The sequence below is a fragment of the Salarias fasciatus genome, chromosome 10 (genome assembly GCF_902148845.1).
Source record: "Salarias fasciatus chromosome 10, fSalaFa1.1, whole genome shotgun sequence".
NCBI classification, from domain to species: domain Eukaryota; kingdom Metazoa; phylum Chordata; class Actinopteri; order Blenniiformes; family Blenniidae; genus Salarias; species Salarias fasciatus.
This window is the reverse complement of record NC_043754.1, coordinates 12,955,318-12,974,286: the sequence shown is the minus strand read 5'-3', so window position 1 is coordinate 12,974,286 and position 18,969 is coordinate 12,955,318. Positions and strand designations below refer to the sequence as shown.

Below are 18,969 nucleotides of genomic sequence, written 5' to 3'. Positions count from 1 at the left end.
CTCACCTCGTTCAGAGTTGTGTTCGCCTTGTCGATCAGGTCAATGATGTGGTTGAGGTTTGGGGCAGGAAACATCAGAGCGGGGCCGGCCAGCAGAGCCACGGCGGACACCAGCAGCAGCGTCTTCGTCTCCATCTTCTTTCTTCTTTTCGCTCGTTGGCTTCAGTTCGTCTTCAGACGCTGTGATTTCAAGAAGACTTCGCGGTGCAATTTATACCCGATTTTTCAGCCCACGCCTCGGCCGACCTCCCCGTGTCAAACAGACGCTGCTTTGCAGCGTTGTGATAAGATTTGCTTGATTAAGTTGTGGTTGATGAGCAACCTCACAGGAAAAAAAGAAAGAAAGAAAGGAGAAAAGAGGCCACATTTCCCTGTAATGAATCAACAGAAAAATTACCTCTTTTAAAAAGAGATCAAGTCATCCGGTGGAAACGGTATTTTATTAGTCAATTCTCGAGTCAAATCTCAAGTCCCACAAATGACAAAAACTCTTTTAATCTTTCTGTTGCCACCAGATGTCTCTGTGGAGACGACAAACATCAACACTGGTTCAAAAGAGACAGATGAGAAGACAGCGTCTCCATAAACAAAGGTAAAGATAAGGATTTTAAGCACTGGAAGACGCTTCTGGTGAGTAGATGATCACATTTACGTTAAAGTCTTTTGTTGTTTTAATTCAAACGTGGTCTCCTGAAATGGAAACTAACACGAGAAAGAGAACCGAGAGAGCGAACTGAGCATCTCCAAGCAGGTCCACCTGTCAGTGGACGTAAGCGGAGAGCGAGGAGATGCTGCACTTGGTGATTTCAGAGTTCTGGTCCTGGTTTTTCCGGATCCGGTAGAAGTGTTCGATGTAGCTGGAGCGGCCCAGGAGCTCCACGAAGTCCTCGTCGTGGGTGATGATCAGCAGCTGGAAGTTGCGCTGGCGAGAGCGGCTCTTGATGATCCTGGACGGGGAAGCAAAAGATTCGCTCACTGAACACGGTGTCGGAATAAACGAGCGTCTGTACAGAAAACAAAGCAGTGATCGTGTATCGGACTTGTGATTGTCACATTAATGCTAAACCTTGGAAAACGGCTCATTACTCGGTCGGTGTTTCCTGTATGTTCAAGGTGTCGAAACCCTGCGGCAGTGCTGGCTTTAAAACGGCGCTAAAAACCAACAACACCCGTACTTCCATCTCAGAAATGAGAACAAGGCAGCTTTTCGGGTGTGTCAGAATAAACGATGTGTAATACCTCCACTTCAGCAAAGCCCAAACTAAATTCACCTGAAGCTTTTCAATAATAACCTGCAGATAACGACAGCTTGATTCACCTCCGGACGGACGTCTGCACCACTTAAATCCATTATGGTTGTTTAAGATCGCTGCTCAAAGCTTCAAAGATATTTACACACACACCCACACAGTATTTTTGGGGATTTTTTTAAAATGCTCATCTATAAACTTTAGAAAAATTTTCACAGTTTTCAGATTCAGATTATTTGTCATTGTCATAAACAACGAAATTTCGTTTTCTGAGCTTCTGTTTTAAGGAGCAGCTTAGTTAAAGCTGAGCCTAATTTAAAGTGAGGTCCGTATAGACTGAATGAGTTTCCAATTGTTCAAACAATCAACATTTTGAAGTGTATTTCAACAAAATTACACTCCTCCTGGCCCAAACTTCAAAGTGTTTTGATAAGGATCATATCCTATAGATTACAACTGTGTATAACCTCTTCTTTCAACTCGTTCCACAGCAACAAGATTAAACTCTACATTTGCATTAACTTGATTTGGTGTGCGTGCATGTGTGTGCGTGCGTGCACGTGCGCGTGTGCGTGTACTGACTCTACAAGAGCGTGCGCCAGTGATTCAATGTTCTCCCGGTCCAGGTTGGTGGTGGGCTCGTCCAGTGCCAGGATCCCACAGTTCAAGCAGAACGTCTCTGCCAGAGCCAGACGGATGATCAGGGACGCCAACACCTGCGCTCGCTCACACACACACACACACACACACACACACACACACACACACACACCAATTCATCAAACTCCTGCAGTCACAGAAGCGTCACCTCACATTTTTATTTCAATCACAGCTGCTAGAAATACACAGGACTGAACCTTCTGGCCGGCGCTGCAGCGGCCCCTCATATCCAGGGCTGTGTCTCCTTTCACCATCACCACTCTGTAGTTGTAAACCCGCCGCTTCACTCCGGCAGACGCATTCTCGGCCACATCGGACCGGATCTCCACATACTCAATGTCTGCACAGAGAACAAAGGGTTAAAAAAAAATAATACAGAGAATGGAGAGAAATAAAAGTGAAGGCAAAAATAAAAATAAAAAGTGCACCTTGACCCCTGTAGGTGCTGCGCCACAGATCTCTGATGATCTTGTTGATCTCGTCCATCTTCATGCTGTGAAATTTCATGATGGTTCTGCGAAAAGCAGACAGACAATGAAGATGAAACTCCATCGGAGTCGAGGGACGACTGTTCAAACGAACTGGAGACGGACGTCTGATTATGAAGCATTATTGCGGAATAAATGATGCGCATTTAATGTCCATAGGATAAACCACTTTATTCATATTTTAGTTGAAAAATGAGACTGAAGGCACATTAAAAAAGTAACCATGCACGGTATGAACTACTGTTGGGGGGATGAGATTCGCCGAACAATGCTTTCCTGGATACCAAGAAAAAATGTGAAATCGAACAATCAGGAATAAATATCTTAGTGCGGTTTCTGCATGCAGCATGATCAGCATTTCTTCCGAAACCTCCGAATACTGGGCGATCAACCGGAGAGAGAGAGGCTCCTATCCATTTTTTAACAACAGCAAGAGAATACATGATTTGCAAAGATACAACAAGCACGAAAATAATCACACATGATCGAGTCAGAAAAAAAAAAAAGTTTCCTAAACCAGTCCTTTGTTTAGGTTTGGGCAGTTTAAATTTCTTTTTTTTTTTTTTAAATCTAGCATGTCTGGATCAATATTTTAGTACGCAAGATTATTAAAAAGAATCCGCATCAGCAGATACGTGACGGTTTACAGCTGCAGCCTCCTGACAATACTCAAACAGGAGAAACAGATACGCGATATCTGCCCTAAAATGTACCAACAATTTGTTGCAAACTAAGTGATTCATTATCATAATTGACCAAATCAAGGTCTGACTTTTCTGCGTATTCATACAGAAACTGAGGATTGGATGCCTGGGCTGCTCAGAGGCTGCAGATGCCTGCGTTCGATCTTGATAACGCAGCAAACAGCGATGTCTTCACTTACCCACAGAAACTGAGAGAGATGCTTCTGCTTGTTTCTCAGATAGTAATCCATAACTGCGCTTCACACTCGTTGCGCAAAAAGACTTTTAGATTTATCTGGATTTACACAGATGCTCTGCCAGTCTTCTCTTTCAATGTTTCATTTATTTTGACGAAGGCACTCGCACAGAGAGCTGAGCCTCGAAAGAACTCAATGGAAGATATAATATAAGGAGACTGAGGAGACGTCTGTGCCATAACAAAGTGAAACTGACGGATCACAGTTTATATTGTTCCATGAATTTATATTATATAATCTCACAAAGTTACACATCAAGAGTTTGCAATTTACTGCCAGTCTCCCCTCCTGGTTCCTGCTTCGGCAGCAGTGCTGTGTTTGGATGACGTGTTGGAACTTGCAAAGTTGCTGCAAACTCCACCACTTTCATGTGAACGCGCACTGATGGAGATGAGAAAAGCCTGGGTTCAATTCTCCAGTTGATAACAGTTTCATGGCACGGCTTATCAACGACTGCTAATGTTTTTGTTTGTCAGTCCAGGCAACGGGGAGATATCCCGGGTATGTTCATCTCGCTGTGCAGTGCAGGCCTCAGGTTCCTGCTGCCTGGGAGGAAAACGTAGCAGACATAATTCCCCTCGCATCGTGTGGCTGATTGTCTGAAGAAACTGAGGTTATCTCGATGTAGCGGCTTCAAAAACATGTGATGAAGCAGAAATCAGGCCAATGTCTCATTATAGAAATAGAAACAGGGTGCAGATTAAAAGGCCTCCAACACCACTTCCTATGAGGAAGTGTGAGGAGCTGCTGAAGAACACTAGAAGACAAAAGATTAAAACCAAACAAACACGTTTGATGCAAATAAATTTCACTAAACAGCTTTGGCTGGTAAACTGGGTTGGAACCACTTTTTCTTTCAAAAACGCCTCCATTCTTTAAAAAAAAAAAAAAAAAATACATTCAACAAAGTGTCAGAAACTGCTCCGGAAGATGTTGGTCGACTCAGTTTCTGCAAATTTGCCAGCTGTTAGATCGATGAATGCAGCCTTGATCTGCCACAAAACTTCCTGAAAGGATGTGGGCAGCGAGGAGCCATGTGACACTGTCGGAGAAAGCTGGTTTCAGACAGAACGAAGCTCTGTGGCGTTTTTATTCTGCTGACAGCAGCCTTCGCTGGGATGGACAGTCAGGAACCGTACAGTCGTGGGCTGTAGGGTTTCCACCAGGTTCAGGGGTGTATTCATTTAATGCATTTGATTCGGGAAGCAGAATGATTAGAAAATGTGAATATAGAAGAAGGGGGCATAGGCGGTATGATCGAGTCCAGCTCCACACAGAAAGCACTTCTTTAGCAAATGGGAGTCGTCTATGGAGATAATTTTGTTTCTTTATTATTTTTATTATTATTTGCGATAGGGAATACTAAACATGTTCATTATCTGCGATCTCCCCTTCCGACGCCTCCCGAGCGGCTCCGACTGGAAAAAAAATCTCTCTGAACACACCGCACACCACAGGAAGATCGGCCCCGAACTCATTTGCATACTCCCGACAGTCAGACCTTTGCTGGCTTCGATCGGGAGGAGAAAAGTGGTGCAAAATTCGGCCCCATTAATAACGGGCAATCGTCCTGTAGTGTGTACTGGCCTTTACCGAGTGCGGAAGCAGCCAGCAACAGCACAGAGACAGCCGGTGGAGGAGCGAGGTCAAAGCGACCAATAGCAGCTCTTCTCTCTTCCACCAGTGTTGGCCCCGCCCATTCAGTTCAGTCAGATTCGCAAGCAAAACTTAAGAATTTGCAAACAAAACTTTAGAATTCAAAACCAAAACTTTTTTCTGTTTTGATCTAAAAAAAAAAATTGGTGGGGTTGCCACTAGGGCTGTCAAAAATAACGCGTTAATTGCTTAAATTAATTTATGTAATCAATCTCGTTAAAAATTTTAACGCAGTTTAACGCATGCGCATCATGACAAGCCTCACCTCTACCAGCGGGTGGCGGTAGTGCACCCGCGTGGAATGCAAGCTAACCGAAGATGAAGAAGCCTCACCTCAGCCTCAGCTGATCGAGAAGCTTTTTCGGCACTACAGACTGTTTATCTGTTCCTACATTACGGATTAAGCACATACACTGCCAGTACATTATAATGAAGTATTAAAGTTTATTTAGCCTTTTTTTTCTGTTTCTGAATCGCGGGGGCGGCGCCGGAGCGATTCTTCTGTCTGCAGACCTTCTCCTCCCTCCAGACAGTCTGCTCTCTCTTTCCACGAGTTTTTCACTCTTTCCCTGTCTTTAAGTGGAGTCATCAGGCTGGAGCTCCGTCTACTTTCACTTTTACCGTCATGTTTTGTCTGCTGCGCGGACGTCCGCGGATCGGTCCGCGTGGAAACTGGCGGACAGGAATTCATGACGATTTTTACGTCACGCGGACCAACGCGCAGCGCGCACCCACGCGAAGCATGTGAAGCATGGACGGGCAGCAGACAGGAGGCAAAGGAGGCCTGGCGTCAATTTATTTATCAAAACAGAAGAAGAAAGCAATATGGAGGGAGATAAGCCGGCTGGCCCCGTGGATTCCACTTGTTTGATTAAAAAAAATGTTGAAGTAGTTTTCTGTTTTCCACACAAAAAGAAACACTGGCTAAGAATGACCTGGCTCTGGCTCTTAGTTTTACTTTTCTTGTGTACTACATTTGTTACAGACCTAAAAATGTAACTCCTGCCAAAAGCCAACTTTAGAGGGACTGCAGAGGGAGCACTGCACACACACAGACAATATGTTATGGTGTGCATGTTTTAGTTTTTTGAATATTTATTTTATTTGGAGCCTTAAATATAAAACACATCACGTGTTAAATATATTTAATCACGTCCTGTCGTTTTTTTGTTAATGCAATAAAGGAAAAAAGGGTATATTTCAGACATAGTTGGACATTGCGTTTATTTGTGATTAATCATGATTAATTTATTTGGAAGCTGTGATTAATCTGATTAAAAATTCTTATCATTTGACAGCCCTAGTTGCCACATAAAATATTTTGTTCTCAGATGTATTCTATTTGATTGAACTATTTTTTTTAATATTTTTTAATTGCAACTTCATGTTTTTTGGTCTAAACTCTCTTTTTTGGTTGCAAAACCTTTTTTGATTGATTGAATGATAAAGAAACAAAATGATCTCCACAGTCTACTGTTCCTGCAGCCGAGTGGCTTTTAAGGTTCAACACGTATGTTCAGAGATCATCTTTAGCATTCTGCGATTTTAACATCTGGTTGCTCAAATAACTCGACTTTCCATCATCATAAAGGAAGCAGGGAGTTTATTTATTATATTTGTTTTCGAGAACTCTCTGAACTTGAGATTCCCTCTCACTAAACGCCCCCTATCAGCCCGAACATGACGACACTGTCGTCACGAGGTGGGTGGATAAAGGAAGGAAATGTTGCCTGGTTATCTCCTGCACTGCACATAGTAGTTCTTTATTCTTTATTGATTGTTGTAAAGTTTGGGGTGAGGGGAAATTTCCCCTGCTTTTGGAAAATTACAACTCTCAGTCATTATCGTCGATCTCTGGCTTTAGTTTGAAACCAATCAGTTTGATCTCTGTTCGTTTGAGTAAGCTGCCACCCCCCCCCCCCCCCCCCCTCCCCCATCCAGCTGTTTAAACTCCTGATACTACTACTTACGCAAAGATCGCTAAAAACTCATGTAAGTATATTTAAGTATAAAATTCAAAGCACGACTTGATTTGTCTTTATAATGGTTTAAGGTTTGGTGCCGACAATGCATGTTGGGTAAAAAAAAAACTCACTGATCGAGAGCTTTGTAGTAGAGATCCAGGTCTTTGATGACGAGCTCTGTGGTCCTCATTGTGATCATCTTGTTTCTGTAGCGCTCATCGGCTTTGTCATACTGATCCTCTCGCAGCTCTTTTCTACAAGGAACCATTCAAAAAATAAACAAATAAATAAATAAACCAAGAGAGAGAAAAAAAGGGAAACATTAAATGAATACTTATTGTGACACTTTCAATGCGAGTGGTGGATATTCAACACTCTTGTGTTGCCTTGTGTGTGTAATGTGGTAAATAATGATACTGCAAAGAAAATGATTTGCGTTCATCAGCTCCGTGTGATAAATTTATTTCTTCAAAAAGACTCTCAAACCAGTGGCTGTGAACAAACAACATGGCATTGTTTCACATGAGAGTGGGATTAAATAAAGTTAGAGCCAGCTCTAATAAGAGATCTAAAACACACTGCTCAAATTCAAAACCTGAATCAATCAAGTACAAAAATTCCATTTTTGGCTTTATTCCCCCTTTTTTCTTTTTAATCCGGGAAAATGGTGACGTACAGCGACATCACTTCCCTTTCATTGCGTCACTGGCTTCAGAGAAATGCTCCAGTGTCGGTGCAATGACGTGGCTCATCTAGATCCTTATCTTAATGAGCGGCGTACTCAGGAAGTGACATGTTTTTGCGGACTTTACCTGAACTGCAGGATCTCCTCCTCGAAGCCTTTCTGACGACCCAGGGCGATGCTGCGGTTCTTCTTCAAATCCTCCAACTTTCGTTCTGTTTCGCGACGTTCTCTGGAAGAAACACGGGGACGGGAGTGACCACACAGTCACATTTTCACATCCATGCACGATTATGATGAGAAATAAATGGATAAACAGTCATCTTCTACGTGGCAGAAGTTTGAACACTCAGACCGATGAACTGCTCTTACTGGCGAAGCTGCATGACTTGCATGTTGCCCATATCTTTCATGAGAGCTTCCCGCTTGGCCACGACTTCCTTCAGCTCCTCCACACGCTTCCTCAAGGTCAGATTGTCCTGTAACCATCGCTCCTGGACCTGTCGATCATCAATAACGTTCAAACTTCCTGAAGCCAGAAACCGTGCGGCTGCAGATTCTCCCACCAGGGGCGTCAAACACATTTTAGTTCCAACATAGCTGTCGCAGTATCACATCATTTGATCATTGATAGCTTTCAGAAACATCACTGATAGCTCAGCTCCAACCGCAGTGTTGTGCTCACTACTCTTGAGAAATTTGTAAAAATAGGTTAGAAGTCAAGAAAAAAAAAGTTGTTTTCATATAGAAAGGTGAAAAAACGGTTTAATTTGTGATCTCATAAATTTAAAGTCCGGAATTATACCCCTAACAGCACACAGAAGCATTATTCTAATGCTGCTTCTTGTAAAATGTTATGATTTGAATAAATGCAGCTTTATTTTAACAGTTCTTTATTACAGAGGACTGAAATAAAAACCTTTTAACTCTGCAATACCTTTTGAGTGTCTATGTCCTGACGAATGTTTCCCATCTCTTTACTGATCTTCTCTTTGTTCTTCTCGGCCTCGTGGAGCTGAGTGTTGGTTTCTTGAAGCTCGGACTCTTTTTGCTGCAACAAAAACAGAGTTGATGAGGTTTTCTATTCCCACCATTCAAAATGGCGATTAATAAAAACTTAATAAGAATATAAAGACAGATTTTTAAACTTTGAAAACTTAATGATTAAAAAAAAAGCACTTTGGAAGGGAAGCCATACATCACAGAGGGAATTATGAAACCAGACGTATCACCAGTAGTTGTAATGTTTTTTTTTTTTTTTTTTACCTCTTTGTATTCCTGTTTGCCCTCGTTGGTGTACTTGGTGATCTCTCTTTCGAAGCTGGCGACCGCCTTCACTCTCTCTTTGATGGAGCTGATCTGTCATTAATACAGTAAAACACACAGAACAATAAGACGAGTTTCATGAGTCCCTTTTATGGTGGAAAGCAAAAATAAAAAAATGCACAGCACTACTGTTGACTGCATTTTTTCAGCTGTTTTGTCTCTAAAATCAGGAACATGTTGACTCAGAGTGATGCTGAGAAATTAATCCATGTATTTGTTCATTCCAGAGTAGATTCCTCAGGCTCCTGTCACGTGGAACCAGGGAGGCTGACAGTCTCTACTTTCAGGGTTAGGCTCTAGACTTCTGTGTTCAGTAAAGCTTACAGTTAGAGCTGGTTTTTCCATGAGATGACTGTGCTGTATTTGGTGCTTTAGAAGAAGAATTGAAAACTGAAGAGAGTGCAATCAAGAAAAAAATAAATGACGTTAAATCTAATTTAAAAACAAATTCTACAAAATCTAACTTATGAAGACCGACAGAGGTTACAACAGTAGTTTGATTGTGAACTTGCCAGGCGACGCAGAGGCAAAAGTGGAAAATGTGCCCACCTTCTCCTGCCCTTCTTCTTGCTTCTGCTTCTTGCGCTCCACGAGTTCTTGTTTCTCCTGCTGAAGCTTCTCCAGAGCAGCGGACAGAGGAGAGAGCTGCTCCTTTGCCTCCTGTTAGACATGGATTATTCATTAAGGGGAGAAAAAAAAATCATTATATTGTTTAAATTCTGAAATATATTATAAAAAAGTACATTATAGAAACATAAAATAAGATTAAGTACTACAATGCACTAAATGCAGTTCACATTTATAGATTTTTAGGAGTGTACTGAAGACTTCAGGTGAGTGCAGCGGTACCCTGATGTCTCTGTTTAGGGCCTGGATCTCAGTGGTGAACTCCACACACTGCTCCTGCAGCTGCTGCTGCTTCTGCATGTCGCTGCTCAGCTGCAGCTTCTCGGCTCTCGTCTCATTCACCGCACTTTTCATCGCCTGGATCTGATCCTGCTGGTCCTGAATCAGCTTACGCTTCAAATCCATCTTGCTGGAAACTGGGGAAAAAAATACAAACACAGTCAGGAAAAAGCATTTTTCTTTGAATATGAATATGAATATGAGGGGCAAAACAAAATAATAATAAAATACAATTAATCCACCATATATTTCCTCTGAGTGTGTGTCCGCGGTGTTCTCTTACTGGTGTCTAGCTTGTGCTGAGTTTCTTGTTTTTCTTGACTGACTTGCTGGATGGTTCTGGTCAGGTCGACTCCCTGGAGCTTCGCTGCCTGCTGAGCAATTTTCCTCTCAACCTCCTTCAGATCCATCTGGAGGTAAAAATGACAGTGGCACAAAGAAAAGGAAACAGAAAATTAAATGAAGGCACCGGTCAGTTTCCTTTTATTTTGTTTTTTTGCTTTTTGCTATTGCTCACAGACTAAAAGCTGTGGAGAAGAGAGAACACATGATAAAAAGCATGTACAGCTTGTAAAGGGCCACAGGTGTTCAGATTGTGGTACCAGATATCTGTCCATGAGCGATATGTCCTGCTGGCAGGCCTTGGCGGTTTCCTCCTCAGACATCAAGGTCCCCAGCAGAGTCTCCTGCTCCTCCACGTCGCCCTTCAGCCTCTCAATCTCTCGGTTCACAGTCTGCAGCCGGTTCCTCAAATCAGGAATGTCATTTTCCTGAAGCTGCTCGATGGACTTCCTGGGAGACACGATGTAGGGATGCAGTTTTTAGGATAAAAAACAAACACGAGCAGATTCTTTTTTTTTTTTTTCTTCAATAGATGTTCAACCAGTTTAGTTTCCTGCATATTCAGTGAAGAATGTTTTGGAGATGGATCATTTTATGATGAGGAAAAAAAAGTAAAATTTTATCAATAAATACGTAGGTTCTGAATCCTCCGTACACTAATAAATACATAAAAGGTTGTGAGGTGGCAGAAGTTGCTGTCTAAATGTACAGTAGCCAGAGAGATGCAGAGGTACACATCAGGTTAGAATCTGGTGCCATCTAGTGGAGGAAACTCAGAAAATAAACCTCTATACGTCAAAGAAACTTAATTTATCCCATCTGAACTTCTCAGGACAGATCACTGAAAAACATGTTGAAATGTTAAGTAAATTGCAAAACTCTGATGATTTGTTCAGCAATCTGTCGCCAGCTGATCCATGTCGGCTGGTGCAGCCTGGCACACGATACCTCACAGGTCTGAGAGCCATGATCTCGTCTTTCTTTCTCTCCTTTCTCTTCAGGTCCTGCTCGGTGTTCTTCAGTTTGTCTGGCACCAGGCGCAGCTTGGACTGCATGTCGCTGATCACTTCCTGCAGGTCCGACTCGGTGGGGAAGGTGCGCTGGCACACGGGGCAGCAGGGCTCGCGCTCCTCCGTCAGCTGGCTGATGAACTGGGTGTACACCGCCGTGGCTCCTGCCAGCATGGCTATACGGGGGCGGGGGGGATAGAAAATTGATGAAAATTAAATAGATGAAACTCACCAAAAGTCTATATCATGTCTAAGACTTAAATCACTGCTGTACCTCTCTGTTTGGACACTTTCTCCAGATCTTCCTGCAGCTTGTTCAGATCTTGTTCCAGATCCTGACTGCCGCAAACATTGAAGAACTTCTCTTCATCTGCGGATAACTGCTGTTCTTTCCTACGCAGCTCAGCAGCAATGTGGCTTTTATTCTGTTCGCTTGATGCCAAGTCTTTACTGAAAACCACGTAAAAAAAAAAAAGGTCAAAGAGAAACACCTAAAAAGGTTCAACATTTCATAGTGAATGCTTCTCACTCACTTGAGTTTTGCGAGTCTGTCTCTGGTGCCGTTGATTTCCTTGGACTTGTTGTAAACCCACTCCGCCAGCTCTCTCTTGTTGGGGAAGTGGCCCAGTAAAGACACCAGGTCTTCGTTGTGACGTGATTTGATCTTGCGCACCTGCTCTTCCTTCTCCGCCTGGGAGAGGCAAAGACGAAACATGAGAAAGAAGAAGAGACGACTGGATCGAAGAGAAGAGAATCCATCAGGGTTTACTTTAGAAAGACCTCAAAAGCAGCACAGCGCGAGTTTGATGTTTTTGTCAACTCTTTATCGAGAAAGTGAAAACAAAGTGCCTCCAGTGACGGCAGGCAGCACGTCACCTTGTCCTTTTTCAGCATGTCCATCTGCGTGCGCGCCGTGGTGTGGATGTTGAGCGTCTCCATCTCCTGATCCAGCTGTCTGTGCGTGCGGTCCAGCTCAGCCTTCTCTCTCTGGAGCTCCACCACTTCGGCCTTCAGCTCCTCCACATTGGAGCTCTGAACTGTACTGTGCAGCTCTCGCTCCTGAGGAGGAAAAACAAAAAGTAGATCTAAACACTTTTCCAAGAGAAGCGCCGATACGTGCTCTAACACCCATGTTCGCATTCTCACCGCTTTAGCCAGCTCATTCTCCAGCTCTTGGAGTCGGGTGGATGAACCGTCCAGCCTCTGCAGGTCTGCCTTGATGCTCCTCAGCTCTTGGTCCCGTTTTCTCTGCAGGTCTCTCTTCAGCTCCACCGTCCTCTCCAGGCCCGTCTTCTTATCTCTCATTTCATCAATGGATTGCTGCTTCTGCTGCTCCTTCTCCTGCAGATCCGCCTGAGAGAACAAAAAGACGACAGGAGGAAGGAACCGTTGTCGATGTGGAAGGCAAATTGACTTTGTTGGAGTGAGGCTCTTTATGAAATGAGTTTTAAGGAGGAAGGTACATAACACCCTGGCAGTAAAACAACACAATCTGATCAGAGATCAGCTGTTTTACGAGACGTGACGGGCAGAAGCTGGCTTGGACAAATCAATAATGGTTAAAAAATGACTTCATTCATTAGTTTGCCATTGGATTTTCAGTTTTACTGTATTAAACTCAGATAAGCAATGCTTGACACCGTTTAATCTTTCACTCATATAGTCAAACACGTAAGGTGGACACTTCTGCAAGTTCAATAGACTTTATTCTCAACCATTTTGATCTACATAATTAGATTAGTATTTACTATATAAACAGCTATCTTCTGTCTTGAAGGGTTCCAAATTAAAAAAAAGTATTTTAATAATAATATACAAACCAACATGATTATTTATTGTTCTTTTATTGTTAGTTTTAAAAAAAAGATTCCCTCTGGGATTAATAATTTATATTCAATTGCAAAGATTGTGACTTTAAAATCAATCCAAGCTCATCTCACCATAACCTGGCTCAGTATCTCCTTCTCCTGCTCCAGTCTCTGCGTGACGTGACGATGAAAACTCTCCAGTTGAGAAGCGGTGAAGGGCGGCCGGTCAAAACCCTCCATCTCCAGGTGAGAGGACAGAGAGCGAACCTGTGGCACACCACAGATATCAGGGAGACGTGTCTTTCCCACGGTTCAGAAACATGCATGTGAGGTTAACTGGCAACTCTAAATTGCCCCTCGGTGTGTGTGTGTGTGTGTGTGTGTGTGTGTGTGTGTGTGTGTGTGTGTGTGTGTGTGTGTGTGTGTGTGTGTGTGTGTGTGTGTGTGTGTGTGTGTGTGTGTGTGTGTGTGTGTGTGTGTGTGTGTGTGTGTGTGTGTGTGTGTGTCTCGATATGCAGCATTCGACGCTGCAGTGCTGGTGTGCATAGAGCTTTTGATTCTCTCACCTGAGTGTCACGGTTCTTGATGTTCTGAGTGTGGCGGTCAGCTTCCAGCTGCAGACGACCTTCGGGGGAAAAGCAAAAAGAGTCTACCTGTGATCTGCCGTTGTGGATAAACTCCAGGATTGTTGGTATTACAGGCTGGGACAGATGTGCAGGCAGGTGTCTGTGTGTGCACCTTGCTCCACCAGGAGATCCGCCTTCACTCTGTTGAGTCTCTGGCACTCTCGTCCAGCCCTCTCCTGCTCTCTCTGGCAGTCGATCAGCCTGCGCTCCTTCTCCTTCACCGTCCTCTGGTGGTTCTGGTAAACCTCCTGCAGCTGCTCGTCTGAACCCTGAAACACCTGCAGCACAAAACCGTCCCGCTGGTTAGAGCAGCCCTGAAGCCCGTTGAGCACAGCAGGTACATCATGGGAACTTTTCAGGGCCACCAGTGAGGATTCCCATCATAAATGTCTACACTTTTGAATAAAAGAGGCGTCACACATCTCAGGAGAGCATCCAGAGGTCAGTGCATACACATTGGAGGGGTAGTGATTGGCTCTTTACACTCCAAAGAAAATGTAAAAGGAAGAACCGGACACTTCCCAACTGCCAACATTTTAAAACAAGACCTGATTTCAAACTCGCAGTTCAACTTTTATCATCCGAACAAGCACACAACTTTGAACCCGTGTGGCATTCACACAAAAACCAAACTCTTCAAACAGATGGAAGGAAGAGGTGCTGGCGCCCAACAGACAAGTTTCAGCAGTCGTAAAAGACATCCATATCATTACAGGCTCGAGACGGATAGACTTGTCAGCGCAGAATTTCGACTACCTCGTTCGCCATCTGCAGTCATTCCGTTAGTTTCTGGCTTTATTATGAGCCTTCATGTAAAGTGGAGTCAGGAGAGCAATGAAACAGGTGTTTAGGTAAATAAACCCACTGGCTGATGGATGATGGGAGGCTGCATGACATGTTATTCACTTTACAATCTAATCACCTCTGCTCATGCGTTTCATTTTAGATTTCAGTTATTTTCTCACCACACACAATTATCTTCCAAGCTTCTTGTCAGGTTTCCAAAAGCACTGGAGGTGTCAAAGACGTGACATTTTAGTTCAGAGCCCACATAAAGCCTAATTTTATCTTGAATGGGCAGTACCAGCAAAACAGTCCCATAATAACCCTTTAAATTCAAAATATTTACACTTTTGCAAAGAGAATCTTGTCTTATTTACAGCAAATCACTGCAACTTGCATTGTAGGTTCAGCCAATTTCTACTCTGGATTCAGTTCCTCAAGCACAAAATACAGTAGCAGCAGCCATGTATGCTTCTTGCTGGCAGATGATTCAGTTTATTTAGATAATTTTTGGTGATAATCAGACCCAGGCTGTATACGTAGAGTGCACAGGAGACAGGGAGAGAGCACACTGTGCTCAACAGACCAGGAACAAACCAGCAGACAAGACGAGGAGGGCAGAGATCATCAACTCACTATAGCAAAACTCCAGCATGCTCAAAAATGGATTTTTTTCTAATAAACTGCAATTAGATGGACTGGAAATTCTGTTTTTGGGTCTGTTTTGGTTCAGTACTGCTCCACCTGTGTAGTAATGGAAATAACTGCACACTGGGACACTGAAAAATTGTCACTGCAGAAGAACTTATCGTGATACACACACAGAATATATGTAGTTGTAGATGTAAATTGACTTCAGTTTGTTAACCGCAAGCTGCACACGAGATAAAACATATCATTTCACCTGTTCCATTGTTTGCTCCAGCTCCCTGTTGTCTTCTTCCATCTGTTTCTTTCTGCTGTTCAGAGCCTGGATTTCATTGTCCAGCTTGATCACTTTCCCGAGTTCTAGATCAATGTCCATCATTCGAGTCTGAAAAGAACGAAATAGGAGTTAAACAACACATCAGACAGAGATCGTAAGTTTATTTCCATTACCTGCTTTGTTTCTTTTTTTTTTTCTTAATGGGTCGGCTATCCTAACCTAGCTTTGCAGCGTTCACTTGATTTCAATAAACACAACTCAGAGTGTAAATAAATGAAACTTCCTGCTTTTTTGTTAAATTTCAAAGTCAAATTCTGCACTTGTATAACAATATTAAATTCATTTGAATAACACTCAAGAAAATCCAGTACTTTGTAAATTATTCGTGGTAGAAGTAACAAGAAAAAAAAAAGGATGTGTTTATTTGTCAGTGTGTATATAACATTAATAGGCATCGCTCTCAGCTGCATGCACTCATGAAATACACACACACACATACACAGACAACATCAACCCACCTCAAGTGGGTCAATTTGGCCCTCGATGCGCTGGACGTTGTCTTTTGAAGCCATCAGCTGAGCCTCCTTCGTGGCCACAGTCTCTCTGATCTGCTGGGCTTTCTCCTTGTTCTGCTTCAAGTAGCGAAGCTCCACCTGACACTCTCTGACCGTCTGACTCTGCTTGAGACGCAGCTGGCGCATCGTCTCCAGAGCTTTGATATACCTGTGAGAAGGAAAGACGATGTGCATCGGAAAATAAACCCAATCAAGTAAAGGCTTGCTGTGATTTATTTAGGGTAACGGAAGTGAAAGTATTACTTGGTTGCAGCGAAAATGGAGTCAAACTTCTCTTTGAGTGCTTTGCCCTCACTAAGCGGCCAGTTCGAGTCTTCTTGGTGGCAGAAGATGACATGATTCAGCACAGGTTTCGAAACGCCCAGAGAGGAAATCATCTCCCGATCCAGCTCACCACACTTAGAAGGCAGGTGCACCTTTTTACCGTCCCTGGATGAATAACATGACAAAAAATAAATCACGTGATCTAAATTTCTCAATGTTTTGAAAACTTGAGACTATGACTTACTTTATCCGGGTGATGACCTGGTCTAAGCTCTTGAACTGGTAGCTTTTCCCCTTCAGAGTGCAGGACATGGAGCGCTGAATGGTGACTTTTTCTCCATTAACATCAGAGAATAGGAGTCGAATCTGCGCTCGCACATCTGTCTCATGGGCATCCTGAAAATATAGAGATATATAAATATGGCTAAACTGTAAAAATTACACTGGCAGACCCACTTCACTACACTTTATATTGTTTGTTATGGAAAGTATTTTAGTGTACTTGAACAATTTTGAGGAACAAAATGTTTAAAATCCCAAGGATTAACCTGCGCAAACAATCCTGCATGCATTTGTGCAGTTTATAGAAAATGTACATGACATTTCTGAAATCCAGAATCTGAAGTGACATAAATCTGACTTTGACACAACATTTCTGTATTTTGGCCTCACGTTTATTCGAATAGGGACACTACAAATAAATCAAGCTTGTTTGAATGAATGAAATGCAAAACAGCCTTTAACTTCATCATAAATCATTCACAAAATTCCACCTGTTGTGAGAGCCACTGCAAAAACAGCAACTAATCAGCTGCAACAAACCTTGGGATCATGAACAAAAGCGCCTCCTTTAGAACCAGGAGGAAATTCTCCTGACGTGGCATACTTCAGGCACTCAATAATAGTCTGAAACAACAAAGAGGAAAAAGTCACTGTCAGTATAGATGAATGAACACATGAACAAAACACTCAAAACAGTCAACAAGCCCAGCTTGATGATCAAATAAATTCTATCTTACCGTTTTTCCAGCTCCATTGGGCCCGACCAGCACGGTGAGAGGAGTAAAGAAAGAAATGACTTGTTTGTCTTTATCCTCGATCCCAAAGCTCCTCACCCCAAGGATGCTCATCTTGTCGATCTTCGACATTTTTGCTACGTGTAAGAGAGAGAGAGTAGTGATGAAAACACTTTTCCTACCAGGTATCTGATTCAGAGCAATGTGGTTGATATCAGGATGCTAATTTCAGGACATCTTCTCTGTAAGAATGTTAGCTTCAGACACGTTAATTTACTTATTTTGGCTGCAACACTGCAACACAAGGTTGTAAAAACAAAGTAAACACGTGGAGTCGGGAATGTTTCACACAATTACTTACTTTCAAACTTAATTAAGGTCTATTATAATCGTGAGTTGGCTGTACTGGGAGATAAAGCCGGAGATTTTTAGTCTCGGACTGTTGTAAATGTGGACTTTGTGCTACTCTGCAGATTTCTGCAGCAACTTTGCAAGCTAGCTAACGAGCAAATCTGCCTCTCATGCTACGCTACGATGTGAATAAATACAGACACACACGCCGTACCGTCATTGTGACACACGTCTGGCTTGCATTGCTTACTGTGGCGTACAGTGACACATATTTCTGCATGAATTCAGCTCACCTCGTAGAGTTTGTCTCGGTTTGCTGCTCTCACATGAAACTCCTCTTTTCGCGCTTCGGCTCACTTCCGGGTACGTCTACATAGAGCTAGACCGCATAGAGATGTAGAGCGCTCCAAAGAGAGCGCCTTACCTTTTCCTCAGATGTTGTTTCACAAAAATTTAGCCCAAATGGAACATTGCGCTGAATACATGCAATGAATTTCCAATATATGAAACGAAAGTTTTTCTTAGTTATTTTAATTTCCAACAGCCTTGTCTTTGATAAGCATATCTATGACCAAGAGGTCCATACAAGCATCTGTTCAACATTTTAATAAAACAAAAAGTAATTTGTTCAAACTGTGAGGCATTAATTTTTTTATGGTGCATTTGAGAAGTAATAGTTTTCAAAGTGATTGTTGTTAACAAACATGTACCAGTATGGTGAAGTGGACGTCGATCATGCCTCACAGTAGACTGTTAGAAATGCATGCTGAGACTTTCTGTGTGGAGTTTGCACATTCTTCCCATGTATGCTTGGGTTTCCTTTCCACAGTCCAAAAACATGCATGTGAGGCTGCTTGCTCTAAAGGAGTACCGGTGTACAGGTGTTGTGCCGAATTATGCATGCCTGCCGAGATCTGCATCCCCTGGTCGCGGGAGCACGTCCGCTCCGCTAAAACGGAAACTATGAGATACCAAACTGTTTTCTACGGCAAAGTACTTTTTGATAATGAAAAGATGCTATATGAAAGCTTGGATTTCTTCGCAGTTGAAGCATTTGATTGAAGTTCAGATTCGAAATTAAAAATGTAATGCCGAAAAATATGTCCAAAGCTCATTTATTTACAATAAAGACAGGATAGTTTATTCCACGTTTATATAATTCATGTGGTTTGATTAAAAGACCCGCATATGTAACGTGTTTCGTGTGTTTTGACCTAAAAATGTCCATAACATTAAAGAGGGGGATGCATTGTTCGGCAGGACACACTTCGTCTCTGCCGTACTGCCGAGATTTGCGTATCCTGTTTTTTTTTTTTTTTTTTTGTTAAGGGGGGGCAAATAAGTTTCACGTTTACCAAACCATGTGAATTATATAAACGTGGAACTTATTTTGCCCCA

At 42.7% G+C, this 18,969-nt stretch overlaps 1 protein-coding gene across 2 annotated transcripts; it reads right to left on the bottom strand.

Moving 5' to 3' along the window:
• Window positions 1-420: 420 nt before the first annotated feature.
• rad50 (RAD50 homolog, double strand break repair protein) lies at window positions 421-17,923 on the bottom strand. Of its 2 annotated transcripts, XM_030101151.1 has the most exons (28): window positions 17,865-17,923; window positions 17,224-17,357; window positions 17,027-17,110; window positions 16,449-16,600; window positions 16,184-16,369; window positions 15,884-16,088; window positions 15,345-15,473; window positions 13,770-13,935; window positions 13,598-13,656; window positions 13,164-13,298; window positions 12,370-12,576; window positions 12,100-12,282; window positions 11,757-11,914; window positions 11,498-11,673; window positions 11,162-11,399; window positions 10,474-10,663; window positions 10,155-10,281; window positions 9,815-10,008; window positions 9,515-9,625; window positions 8,906-8,998; window positions 8,577-8,690; window positions 8,012-8,139; window positions 7,770-7,871; window positions 7,089-7,211; window positions 2,338-2,423; window positions 2,107-2,249; window positions 1,832-1,965; window positions 760-946 (listed from the first exon to the last, which is right to left on the bottom strand). In XM_030101151.1, exons 2-28 carry the CDS (start codon window positions 17,350-17,352, stop codon window positions 760-762), a joined length of 3,939 nt encoding a protein of 1,312 aa, XP_029957011.1. In that variant the 5' UTR covers window positions 17,353-17,357; window positions 17,865-17,923. The 2 variants fall into 2 exon arrangements, with proteins under 2 accessions (XP_029957012.1, XP_029957011.1); XM_030101152.1 differs by lacking the exon at window positions 17,865-17,923 and having other exon boundaries at window positions 421-946; window positions 17,224-17,352.
• Between the last annotated feature and the right edge of the window lie 1,046 nt (window positions 17,924-18,969).